Source organism: Corvus kubaryi, unplaced genomic scaffold (assembly GCF_017639235.1).
Source record: "Corvus kubaryi isolate FWS band 111438036 unplaced genomic scaffold, C.kubaryi_AGA036_p1.0 split3-73, whole genome shotgun sequence".
NCBI lineage: Eukaryota > Metazoa > Chordata > Aves > Passeriformes > Corvidae > Corvus > Corvus kubaryi.
The window spans coordinates 44,096,878-44,109,723 of record NW_024582091.1 but is presented as its reverse complement, the minus strand read 5'-3'; the positions used below and the strand labels follow the sequence as shown (position 1 = coordinate 44,109,723).

The following is a 12,846-nucleotide window of genomic DNA, read 5'->3' as shown; positions in this document are numbered from 1 at the left end:
TTAAAGCTTCAGTTTTGCTCTCAGCTTACCCCCCCTTTAGAGGCTCTTTGGTTTATACTTTTTGGCCTAGGACAGTCTTGGTGTCCTTGGAAAGCAGGCCCAGAGAGGTTTTGTTATGTCTACCTAGCACGAGAGCAGAAATTAACAGACTACAAGAAACTTTCAGAGATACACACTAAGCAGTAAAGAATATGAAGAATATAAAAGTTAAAACCTAATAATGGTATCCTGATGCACCCCAGGATACCATTGGCCTTCCTGGCCACAAGGGCACTGCCAGCTTGTGATCAACTGGTCATCCACCAGGACTCCCAGGTCCTTTTCTGGAGAGCTGCTCTGTGGGAGGTCAGATGCATGCCTATGCTGGTACTTGGGGTTATTCCTCCCCAGGTGCAGAACCCTACACTTGCCCTTGTTGAACCTCATTAAGTTTCTCTCCACCCAATTTTCCAGCCTATCAAGGTCTCACTGAATGACAGCACAGCCCTCTGGTTTATCAGCCACTCCCCACAGTTTTGTTTCCTCAGCAAACTTGCTGAGGATCTCTTTCCTTTAACTGTCTTTCACTGAATGGAAGAGAGGATCTTTCCTGTTTTAGTTTACATGCATTCCTGGTTTGAATGTCAGAAATTTGACTGTCAGAAATATTATGTTGAGGTACTATGAAGACACTGTGAGCATGGAAATACTCCTGTATTGTACATTTCTTATTTTAAAGAAAGGACACTTTTTTCATTTTCTGTTTTAATCATTGTAGAAAATATAAAATATTTGAAACTCTATTTCATAGATTGTATTTTAATTCCAAGACTTAAAATACAAAACCCCTAGAGGCAATCTTAAGGATATTTCCACAAAGACTTTTTTTCATGGTTTTGTTTTTATATTACAAGACTGTTTCCTTTGAAAATGCAAATATGTACCATCATAAATTGTAATACGGGACATACAAAGAATCCTTGACCTTCATGTAGCATTAAATGATTGTGATGAATCAAATAATTTAATGCAGCAGAGGTTAAATCAATACATCCAAGTATGTATTCCAGACACAGACAGCAGATGTTGATTTACAGCTGGACCTGTGATGGAAGGCATCTTCTGCCATTATCCCTGCAATGGGGAAGAGAAAGAGAATTGCTGCTGGTGTGTGCATTTAAGCTGGGTGGTATTAAACTGAACTGACATTCAATACATGCCATTCACCTGCATCTGTCCTGTCCCTCTGCAGGTTGTTTGGAAGTCCAGCTCTAACCTGAGTTTCCAGCTCTTTACAGTACAGGCAAACCAAGAAAAAATGCAGGAAATTACCCTAGAAAGTGACTCCCTCCTTAGCCTAAGCCCACTGACCAACACTCAAGAGACATCAATGTTATGCACCATATTATGAAGCAGAAGAAAGGAAAACTTTTATAGTTTTAGGGTAGAGAGCCGCGAACAGAAGCCCAGGTTCAAACTCTGACACTTTTCCAGTTTTCCTCTGTTACCCAAAATCTGAGCTTTCTAAGGCCAATTCCAATCAAGTCAAGTTTGGGTTAGATCTTTGTACACTCCATGCCTTTGCACCTGCAAGGCAGGATTGATTGATAGCAAATCTTTTGGCTGGGCAAATGATAGGTGACAATACTCTAGTGACTGAGGTAATTAAAAACCAGATTTTTCAGACCAGCCAGTGCAGATAATTCTTGCATTTTGGCCCATGAGAACTCATGACATTTGATAATTGATTTATTTTTAAACACACTACACCGAAGAGTGGCCATGAAAAGGGGACAGGCTCATTTTAAGTAATCCATCAGATCAATTCCTGAGCAGAACGGGCTGGAAGAGCTTTCAGGAGAATTGCATGTTAATAAAGTTGGAGGTCACTCATTTTTCTAATTAATTATTACTTGACAGAAAAAAATTATGAAAGCCATACTATGTATAACTATTTAACTATACTATGTATAACTGTTTAAAGAAAGGGAAGAAGCAGATATTTCTGAGGACAGTGCCAGCATTCAAATAAGTGTCTATCCCATTCCTCTAATCATCTTGGCCTTATCATTCTTACCTGATGTGCATCTGAGATTATGTAAGAATTCCAGCTAATATTGTCATGTGGGATGGCAGTTTCTATGACACACTTTTTTCTCTGCTTTTGGAGAGTATCTGCCTTTGGTGAGGGGATAGATCTTGACTTCCAGAGTCATGTCCAGTTTCAGCCAGTGACTTACCTGTCTCAGAGGTGCCAGCCCTGTCACTGCAGCACGGTACATTGCCTGCTGCTGTAGGCACTGCTGCGGTCCAGCATCGGCACGTACGTTTTAGCCACGATGCAGTAGCTGACTCCAGGCCTCAAGTCTTGTATTTTAATAACCTTGTCTTTCCCTTCATACACCAGGACTCTGTGTTGCTTCACACAGAGTGGAGAGAAAAGAGCCAGTCAAGCACATTTCCCTAGCAAGTGTGTCTGTGAGTCAAGTTTGATGAGAACAGAGGATGCAGAACAGTACATGGACTTATACAAACTCAACAGCATTAAAAACTTACCTATGCTTTTTTAAGAAAATCCCTCCCTCCTCCCCCCCGTTCCTCTCCTGTCCCAATTTTTTAATCTAGGTCATAGATTATGAAGTATTAAGTTGATGGAAAATAATACAGGGAGGAATTACAACTCAATTCAATCAAACTCAATTCCTAAAAAATAAGCTTTGTTTTCAAACACTTGCACAGTCATCACTGCTCTCACAATCCCAGAAGACTGTTTCAACAGTAAAAAGTATGGTGTGCCCATACTTTCCTGGCTTTTCAGTGGTAATGGGTTCATATCCAAATATGCTCTTACCTCATCTAGCAAGTTGTTAATTATGAAGACTTGATACAGCAGATCATAATAATTTGTCATTGTTATTTTGCTGCCTCTCTTCCTTTTATAAGGGGACTGTGGAGCCTGGAGCTTTACTATTATGGATTTGTTGCTATGAACCACAGTTACCATTGGAGGTCCTACCATAGCTGTGGAAAAAAACCAAAGCTATAAACACAGTTATAGTTTATTAATATTTCATAGATGCAATTTGAATCCATTCAACAAATGCTCACATTACTAACAATATATATGCTGTATTTACTCTGCAAGTGACACTTCATAAATTCTTACTTTTTGGTGTTTATTGGCTATTGTTATTTTGGAGGTGACATTTCTTGTGTTTGTAAATCTATCTTTGAGCCAAACTTTTTGAAATCCCTTAGAGCTGCATGTTGTTAAGTGCTGACCAGTCAAACAAAATTCCAAAATTGCCCTGATTTTCTTTTTCCCTCATATTTGTCTGTGTGCTTGGACTGCACAAAACATCCATTTGAACCATTTCAGCTATGCCAAGGATGCAGTTTCCATCATCACTTTCAAATATTTTGCAATCAGCTTGGTAAAACACAGCTAAGGATTCGAGCTAGTGCCTGCATACATGTGTGTGCAGCACCAGAAATGTGGGGACACAGGGCAGCAGCTGCCACATGAATCCCTCCAGGAGGAGGAGGTGGCACAGGGCAAGATGTTCTGGTTTTGCTGCAAGGTACTGCTTTATGTCAAAGCTTGTGGTTTCATCTGTGCAGGAGGCTCAAGGTAGTTTGCACTTCGAGGCTGTGAAGTGACCCACACTGACAATTCGATTTTGCATTGACCAGTGGGGGAAAATGAGTTAATTCATGGTGAACTTACTAGGTACACTGCTACTGTTCAGTGTTTGGGCAGTCCTCTATTTCTAACATACTGTGGCACTATAATGACAGTACTAACCAAAAGCTTTGCATATGTCCTTTCTATGTCCTTTCCTGCAGTCAGGAAAGTGAGAAGAACAGTGGCCACACACCATGCAGCTCTGTTCTCTCTTTTCCCCCCAAGCAAAGAATGCTTCCTTTTTTATTGTCTTGAGTCCTGTCCTTCCAGCAGCTCCAAAAATGCCTGAAAATAATTTGTGTAGTTCCATGCCCAGAGGAAGAGGTTGAACTAAAGGGATCTTTTGATCTCCTAATTACTGGTAAATGGCTATTTAGCCATAATTGCTTGGCTTTCAAGTGTGTGGAGAATTACTTTGGCATAACACCTCACCTGAGAGCTATTGACTCACTTCTTTAGGTACAGCTTCATGGCTAGAAAAGGATCACTCATGTTTGCAAATTGTGAGCAGAAATGATGCATTCCCTGCCACAGAAGATCAAATTCCTTCCTGGGGGACACATATGTCTGCACTTACTTTCTCGCCAGGGAGTGAATCTGCAGCTGAGGCTCCAGCTGGAATAGACACCAGCCAAGGTGGCTCTCACCCTGCCGTAGTAAGGCTCCTGGATGTCAGAGGTCTCATGTGTTAGGTCACAGACACGGCTGGGAATCCCCCAGCAGTCGTCTTTGTTTTGCCACGTGCTCTGCCCATACCTATGGAGAAAGAGGAGGAAGGATGTAAACTTTAGGGATCACTGCCTGTGTCCATGCAGATTCTTAGCCATCTGTTTTACTCCAGTGGCACTGACAAGCGTTCTGCCATGGAAATTAACTGCCTTCAGTTTGCAAACAGGGAAGGCTGATTTCATGGGCGTTTGGGAGCTACAGGTTTCTGTCTTTTCTGAAAGAAATCTAAAGCACAGACATGGGTCACCAGCCCTGTAGGAAGCCACTTCTTACTTGCCCCATGGGAGAGGCACTCAAGCTTCGGCTTAGCCAGGGTGTTCAATGATGGGCAGAATACCAGATTTCACCGGCCAGTTTCCCAAGGGCGATAATGATTTCAGGCACTCACCAGTGTGCCAGGGATGGGAGCAGACCCTGAGGACCAGCCCCTAATGTTGCCTCAAGCTTTCCATGCAAGGCATCTTGAGGCAGTGTCGTGGGCAAGGTAGGCCACTGAAATAAAATAAACGTCCTATTACAGAAGAACTTGACCTACCTAGACCTGCTTCAGGCAGGTGGCTGGACCCAATGACCTTCAGAGGTCCCCTGAAAACTACATTTTTCTTCAAATCCTTGGTGCAATGAAGGTGCAGAGCATCAGCACAGAGGTGCTTATTCCTTGCCTGCCTCATGCTGCTTGACTGCACCTTATGGAATTGGTAAGTGCAGAAACAACTGAGAGCTGGCAGCCAAGCAGGACGTGGCTGTTCCCCGGGAATGAGAGCATCCTGTCACCTGAGAAATCCTTGTGACGTGCCCAGCAGGGATAAGGCCCAGCACAGTAGAAGGCCCCGGTACTTACACTTTGTACTGCACAAAGTAGAGCGCATCTCTCGCCTCTCTGGCCCACCCAGGCTGCCAATGCAAAGTGGTGTTGAAGTTTAACGAATGAAACTCTACCTTCTGCGGCTTAATCGAATCTTGCAGGTCTTGGTTTTCCAAAACTAAAAGCGCTGCAAATAGGAAGGAATGATAACAGAATGCATTTGTCACAGACATGCTCCTCTGTATTGGAATCAGAGGGTATTGCTACAGACCATTTGGTTTCATGACCACAGGGAAATTAAATCTCCTGGACCTCACATTCAAAACTTTCCAAGTCATGAGATCAAACAATTACAGAAGAAGCACATTTAGAAGTACAAAAGGAATACTTTTATGTGGTCTGAGAGTTTGGAGGTGAGTTTTTTTCTGTTTGTTTTGGGTTTGTTTGTTGTTATTTTGTTGTTCTTTTTTTTTTTGTTTGTTGTTTGTTGGTATAATTCTCCTCAGTGAGTTTGCTGCTGTGCAAGATGCCTCATGAACATCCCAGGAAACAAACCCTTCAGATCTATTCAGAGTCTGCAGTAAGCAGCCCCATCAATACTTAAAAGTCAAGTCCCCTTTCTCTCTTTACTCCACATCTCAGCTTTAACCTGAAGAGATTATAGCTCTTTTAACTGTTGGCACAGTTGTGTTTACCAGCTCCTGCCTAATAAACAATCACCTTAAATTCACTGCTTTTCCTGTCTGTACCACTGGAAAAGCTGACAGTTTTTCAAGATCATCTTTTTTCAAACTGCAATATTACTTATAACAGATTCAGTTAACAACCTCTCTGAAGCATTCAAATCCTAGTATTTTTGTGGGTTTTGCAACCCAGATGACAGCAGCTTTTACTCTGGCATAGCACAGAATCATATAAGACTTGTACTGCCTGAACTGAAACTGGCAATACAGCCATGAAAAAATCTAATGGGCAACACGTTCATTTTATCTGCATTTGACAACCTGGAAAGATAAAATAACAAACTAATTTGAAAGTGACTGGGTTTTGAAACCCAGCAGAAGATACAGAGATTTCTTGGCTCATCCAAAAATTCAATAACAAGCCCTGTCCTCTCACCCCCCACCCCCCACTTCCCACACAGGAAAAGAGAGAAAAACCCTTACTTACAAGTTGTCTCAATCTGAAGTAGGTGCATCAGTAAGCAGAGGAAGGACAGCATGATCCTCCTCATGCTTAGGAGAGCAGCTCCATGACTGAAAAGCACCTATCTTCCTCTTGGGCATGTCTTATGAGGAAGTAATCATTAAGCACTCCAGAGTTCCCCTTATTTTCAGTGGTTTCCAAATTCCCCGGTTTGGCTTTGGTTTAATTTAGCTGGAGAACATATGAGTAGCTCTAAATTAAACATGAGCAATTGTTCTTTCTTGGCAGCTGTGGTCATGCAGAAGTTTGGAACTAATTATGAACCAAGCCATTATGAAAGAGGTCCTTTTTTAAAGACACTAATTCCCAAATGACGTCTGCCAATATTGCTTTATCCCATAAATTTGTCACAGAAGCTTGCTTGCTTGCCATGCTAAGATTTTTAATAGTTATTTATTTAGTTGTTTGTATATTATTTGTATGTTTGTACATTTTCAGTTCACTAGTTGCTCAGAGCTTAAGAACACAAGAAATTTTGCTCCAAAGATATAAAATACCTACCCATGGGATGTCCTCTGGTTTGATGGACTGCCTCTGGGTCAAAAGCAAGAGATGGAGTTTGCAGGTGTGCTGGTGGCAGGACATCATCTTGGGGGCTGTCACTGGAGGACTGAGGGGCTGTGAAATCGCTTCTGGCTGTTGGGCAGCACGTTCACCCCACACTGGCTGCTGGGAGATGCTGGGAGGCCAGGGAAGTTGCAGGACTGACTGCCTCCGGACAGGGATCGGGAAGGTAAGCCCAGCCCATAGGGCCAAAGTGCCACTCTGGGTTGGACTTTCAGACTGCCCAGTCATATGCTCCAATTGGTGCAGGTGTGCTCCAACACTGCCTGCACAAATACTGGCATTTGTCAATGTTATCCTCTGGATCCTGCCTGCCCAAGATGTACAGACCCCCAGGGCTGGGGATGCCAGGGCTCCCCGGCGAGAACAATCTCACTTCGTGCTTGCAAATGCTTTAATGCCATGTGCACGCCTGCCTGGTGGGAGATGAGTTTTGTGCTCCTGGGATGCATAGAAAGCTCAGACTATTCGGTTGCTGGTGGTGAATGTGGTGCTACTGCTGAGCCTTGCCCCTCACTCTTCCCTCCCCAAAAGCTCCCCGATGCTGACACCCACTGGTACTTCACTGCTCAAGCACTAGTGCAACTAAGCAAAAGTCAGGATGCATTCTCTTTTTGAAAACTCATGATGATAAGCAAGAGGAGAAAAATGCTAATTTTGTAAGACTTAGCACAGCCCTGCATAACAGCTTCCACAAAAGGAGTAATGGATATGAAGACTACTTGTCTGCAAACAAACAAAAATGTCATGAAATCATCTTTACTTTGGGAAAACATGGAAACAGAAGACTTGTCAGGTCAAAAAAAAGTGCAAGTTCTGGTTCAAATGAACTTATTTAAAGGCCACCTGTTATATTGAACAAACCAAACAACATCTAATCAAGAAGCTGACCTTGGTCAGATAGACGGGCACAGGATCTCAGTTCAGCTGATCACCTATACCTCATTATACTAGCACCAAACCTGCAGCATATATAGTAAAATGCTGACTGTGTAGCTTTGAGTAATGAATTAGTCAAACCAATTAAGGGAATTAAAGAACTGAGAAAAAATGAAGAACACCACGTCACCAAAATGAAGGCAGAAGTCAGAAAGTCTATCTCTAGCTGCAGATTTTTTATCTATCCATTTCCCAAACACATCTTCAAAATCCAGTGACCTTTAAGTAGTTCCCCATACCAAATTCAATTAGTATTTCATCATGTTATATGAGCTCAAGTACGGGAATAGGGAACTTTTACAAACCAATCACTAGTCTGAAAGGTCATCAATGTTTAGTCACAGGTCCTGTATTTGTTTACTTGACTTGTACACACCTTCCCATATCCTGGGAAGCAGCCCATTGCCAGGAGCTGAAGTGTGGACCTTTGTCAAAGTTCCTTTTGATGGTGGTTTCTCCTAGGAGAGCAGAGCTGAGGGCCAGCGTGCCGGCGCCAGCAGGTTTTGCTCGGAAAAGGCTGCACTGCGATGTGGTGAAACAGGGCAAGAAATGCCTGTCACATGGGGAAACCCAGGGTTTCCTGTGCACTGCACTCTGGTAGTGTTTAATCGGCAGCTGGGCTTGGCATTCTGCAGTAATCAGTAACTCTTCACATAATTTCTGTTGTCTTTGAAACAGCCGCTGTTTCAATAGCAGGCTATTAGCACCTGTAACACTGTGCTACTCATCAGCCTCAGTCACGCTGCTTCAGTGCTTTGGGTGATAAAAATCACTAGAGTCAAAGAAGGACCAGCTGCACACACACACACATACACACACACACACACGCAGACATGGACATACAAATATGTCTGGAGTCTCAAAGAATATGCACATGGCGTATAGAGTGCATTTCAAAACGTAAACTATTGAGGAACGCAGGATGATGCACACTGCAATGGTATTTAAAATACAGGAACTTTTATAAACAGTATTACGGGTATTCTGAACAGCACTTTAAGAAGTGGAAAGTTAAAATGTGTTACTTAGCCCAGCAGAATCCACATAAGTAATTATGCTACTAGCTCGTCCTAGCTTACACTGCAGCATATTTCTGATCCAAACCATTGTGAAACAGCAGAACTGGTATTTTTGTGAACCAACATAGAAAACCACGGGTATGAGAATTTTTTCCATTGCTGAAATAGAAACCTATCTGAATGCTGGGTAAACAGCTTTCTTTCTCCTGAGGACAGATTATTGCTACACAGAGTTAAAAGGCAACTACATTTTTGCTGAAAGCTGCTTGACCCATCTCATTTGACAGGACCACCTCCTTGTTACTCTTTTTTTCTTTTTCCCTTGAATGAGGTGTTTCCCATACATAAGAGGAGAAAATGTAACCCTGAAACTGCTACTGTAGCACTACCTTTGGCTTTTCAGATGCGAGTCTCTGATTACTTGCAGTGAATGTGAGATGGGTTTTGCTTACAGGCCTGGATGAGGATGTGGGAGGATGAAGAAAGCATACCCAAAGCATACAGAGAATACTTCTAGTAACTGGCAGAGGCCAGGCAATTCTCTCTCATGTGTAGCATTTCACACAAAAATAAAAAAAGTGAGCGGTTCATGTTACTCTCGACCTAAAGACTATTCACAATTGGAGCCACAGTTTTCAGTCTTTTCTAAACAGCCAGTGTGGACTTAGAGGAAAACCTGTATTGAGAGGGGGCTCTGGAGGTCACCCAGTCCAGCCTCAGCACAGGGCTAGTGGCAATTTTATCCTAGAGTTAACCGCTTTTAATGTGAGTTTCCCCCTGCACATCCTAGGGGGATTCCTCTGCTGCAATTTATGACAGCTGTTTTTTGTGGTTTTCCTGGGAGCTTCAGATAAGAGCCTGCCATTTCTGCAAATGTTACAGTTGGCTGTAGTTGGCAATTAGATCTCTCCCGAGTGCCACCTCTCCTGGCTGAAGGGATCCAGCTCCCTCAGCTTCTTCTGATGTGCCATGTGCAGCAGGGCAGCCTTTCACCAGCTCAGTGGGGATTGGGAAAATGAATCACTACACACAAAAATTAAAACAAAAGCAAACACACAGTCAGGCCGGAGGGACTTTTCAGATTTTTTTCCCCCCTGATCTGCAGGGAAGAGATATTGCATCACATATGTTCTTGCAGAGAAGGTTTTGAGGAAGCGACACAGACTTTCACTGCACAGTGTGTGCCTTCCCTGCTTCCTGCCCACAGGTACAAACTGTTCACCTCTCACTGTTAAAGAGCTTGGGTCAACATTTTAAAGATTACAGTTAGAAGTTCCCAATGCTGTAGCTGCATCTACATAGTGAGACATTTCACCATATTACAGATGAAGATCTGCTGAAGGCTCAAAAGTAGCAAGTCATTATTGGCACATGCAGTATTTATTTAACAATGTGCAACACACTGAATTGACTGGGAAGTTAGTAACCAACACTAACATTCATTAGGAACTGAAATTAATACCAAACCCCAAAATAGCTCAAAGCCTTTTATTTAAATGACAAGTTCCCTTAAAATGGTCAGTTTTTCTCACTTGCAAAGCCATAGAATTATATTTTTTCCTACCACTAAGAAGTGCTGTAGCTTGTTCAAGTCCATTAAGACCCGCTTTTTAGGTTGTGGATCCCTCACCAAATCATCAGCAGACAAAAAACTACCAGCCTGGAGACACGCAGAATTAATATTCCATAATTTGTCGGTTTTGCTTAGGTAATCTTCACAGCATAGTAAAGGTGCCAAGTGTTCACTCAGCCAACAGAAACCACAGATAAGACTGGAGAGGTACAACACAAACATTGCTTATGCTTTCTTGGTCCGCCTACTAAAGTAAAGAAAGGTTCAAAGCCTGGTAGGGCCAATGCTCTCTGACACACTGCCACCAGAGGCAGCTGAGGCAACTCCTGGAATATTGGTGAGTAGGATATGACCCACACACTGATTTTTGTGTAGGGGGTGGTTCGAAGCCTCTGCACCTGATCACCAAGGTGCTGTCCAGGCTACAGACCACACAGGGCTGACTCAGCACACAGCACAAAGAGGGCAAGGGGTTGGCGGGCCTGCACTCAGGAACTGACTCACGCAACTGGGATGCCTGCTTCCGTATCTGTCATTAAAAATTGAGCTGCAGGAGGAGCAAACATTCCTGGTAGCTACTTTGGGCAATAAAACATGGAAAGATGCAAACTCCAGGGGTTTCCCTGGCCAAGGGAAAGAAGTAATAGAAGAAAAAAAAAGAAATTGCCTTTCACTCATTTCTTCTGCAAGGCGAAGTTTGCACACATCGCACTTTCTAGCCTGTGGCTCCGTTCTGTGATTGTCTTGAATTCTCAGTATCATCTCTCCACCATCCAAGGAGTGCAAACTCTAGACCAGAAAGTCCATTCTTACAACAATCTTTACCACCACCATCTCCAAATACCTACTGAATTTGTATATACACTGTAGTTTTACAAGCCTGCATTTTTCTTCCTTAATAAATACAATGTCGAAGATCTTGTGTGGATAGTCTCTGAGCATTGAGGAATCTGTGTGCTGAGCTTTTCACGACAGAACCCTCCACACTTCACATAATTGGTTTTCACACCTCTCAGAGGTGTTAGTTTCGAGTCTACTGAACGTGACCATTTAATCATTAAGATCACCCTGTAATTCTTACAGACAAAAAAAGCTTTGTTCTATATTCTTTGTCTTAAAAGAAATGAAGTTTGGTGTATCTCAAATAAAATTGCTAGGTTTGCTACGCACCCTGAAGCAATTGAAAAATTAATTCTTTGTATTTCACCATCCACATTCACAGTATTTTATTGCAATTTTTATTCAGATTTGGGGGATGAGTACAAATTGCTACTATACTAAAAGCTGAGATAAGGCCAGACTGATATCTAGGATGAAGCCACACGGAAGAATGGACTGAGAAATGGAAAGATGCTCTCTACCTCCTTGCTACCACTGCCCTCTAGCCTTTCAGGCAAGCTTTTGCAACCCTTCCTTACTTGTTATAATTTATCTCACAATCACAAGTGCAGCACATTATCACAGGCTTCAACTCTGCCAAACCTGGCAGCAGAAAGCACACGACAGTTCCTTTCTTCTGGATTGGAACAGCACATGCCCCCCACCCTTCCTACAATTCACTGAGCTGCTATTAACTTGCAAAATATATTACAAAACATAACAGCCATACCCAGAAAGAAAACAGTGAATTTATTTTTGTTCTTTTTGCTCTGTATTTTCAATCAGAAAGGATTTTATTTACTCTCTTTGAAAGGGCATTTTTGAAGGGGAGTAAGTTGTTGAGTTTGAAGTTGTTTGACTTTGTGTTATTCAAGTGATGTTGGCACAGAAAAAAAGCTGTATCAGAGTCAATACCCTTCCTGCTGTACCGTTCACATTGCAAGCATTTGACAACTGCAGGACACATTGCAAGCTGGCTGGCAGAACCTCCTGGTTTGCCTGCTCATCGTTTGCTCTGCTTGTAATGCTTTTCCTCTTTCAAGCTGTGGCTGGACAGCAGAAAGTAAAATATCACACAAATAAGAGTTCAGTGATCATTTAAAACTTCTAATGAACAGTTACAGTTTCAAGGAAGGCCAGCTTCCCTCACTCTGTAGCAACTAATCCATTCAAATGGTTTGACCATTTAATCCTTGTCCACAATTTTAAAATAGAACATAAGGAAGCATCCCCAGGCCCAAGCAATAGAACTGGACTTAAGTTACTGCAGGCTGCATCAGGAGTGCCAAAGGGCAGAAGAGAAATTGCAGCACCGAGGATGAAGATGGTCAGTAGGATCCAGGAACTGGCTGCACACAGCCACAGACGAGCCACACACACCTCCCCCAAGCAGGGTTTTGATTCTCAATAATGTTCAAGCATACACTACACACATAACATGAACTGAGAGAGCTTCAAAAGCACATTT

General features: G+C 42.6%; 1 protein-coding gene across 4 annotated transcripts; it reads right to left on the bottom strand.

The window, feature by feature from the left end:
* Positions 1 to 686: 686 nt before the first annotated feature.
* IL22RA2 (interleukin 22 receptor subunit alpha 2) lies at positions 687 to 10,142 on the bottom strand. Of its 4 annotated transcripts, none has more exons than XM_042017498.1 (7): positions 6,906 to 10,142; positions 5,333 to 5,385; positions 4,782 to 4,885; positions 4,242 to 4,420; positions 2,831 to 3,000; positions 2,220 to 2,398; positions 687 to 1,113 (listed from the first exon to the last, which is right to left on the bottom strand). In XM_042017498.1, the coding sequence occupies exons 1-6, from the start codon at positions 6,907 to 6,909 to the stop codon at positions 2,243 to 2,245; spliced, it is 666 nt and encodes a 221-aa protein (XP_041873432.1). In that variant the 5' UTR covers positions 6,910 to 10,142; the 3' UTR covers positions 687 to 1,113; positions 2,220 to 2,242. The 4 variants fall into 4 exon arrangements, with proteins under 4 accessions (XP_041873432.1, XP_041873430.1, XP_041873433.1 ...); XM_042017496.1 differs by lacking the exon at positions 6,906 to 10,142 and adding an exon at positions 6,369 to 6,871; XM_042017499.1 differs by lacking the exon at positions 4,782 to 4,885 and having other exon boundaries at positions 5,235 to 5,385.
* Positions 10,143 to 12,846: the final 2,704 nt, after the last annotated feature.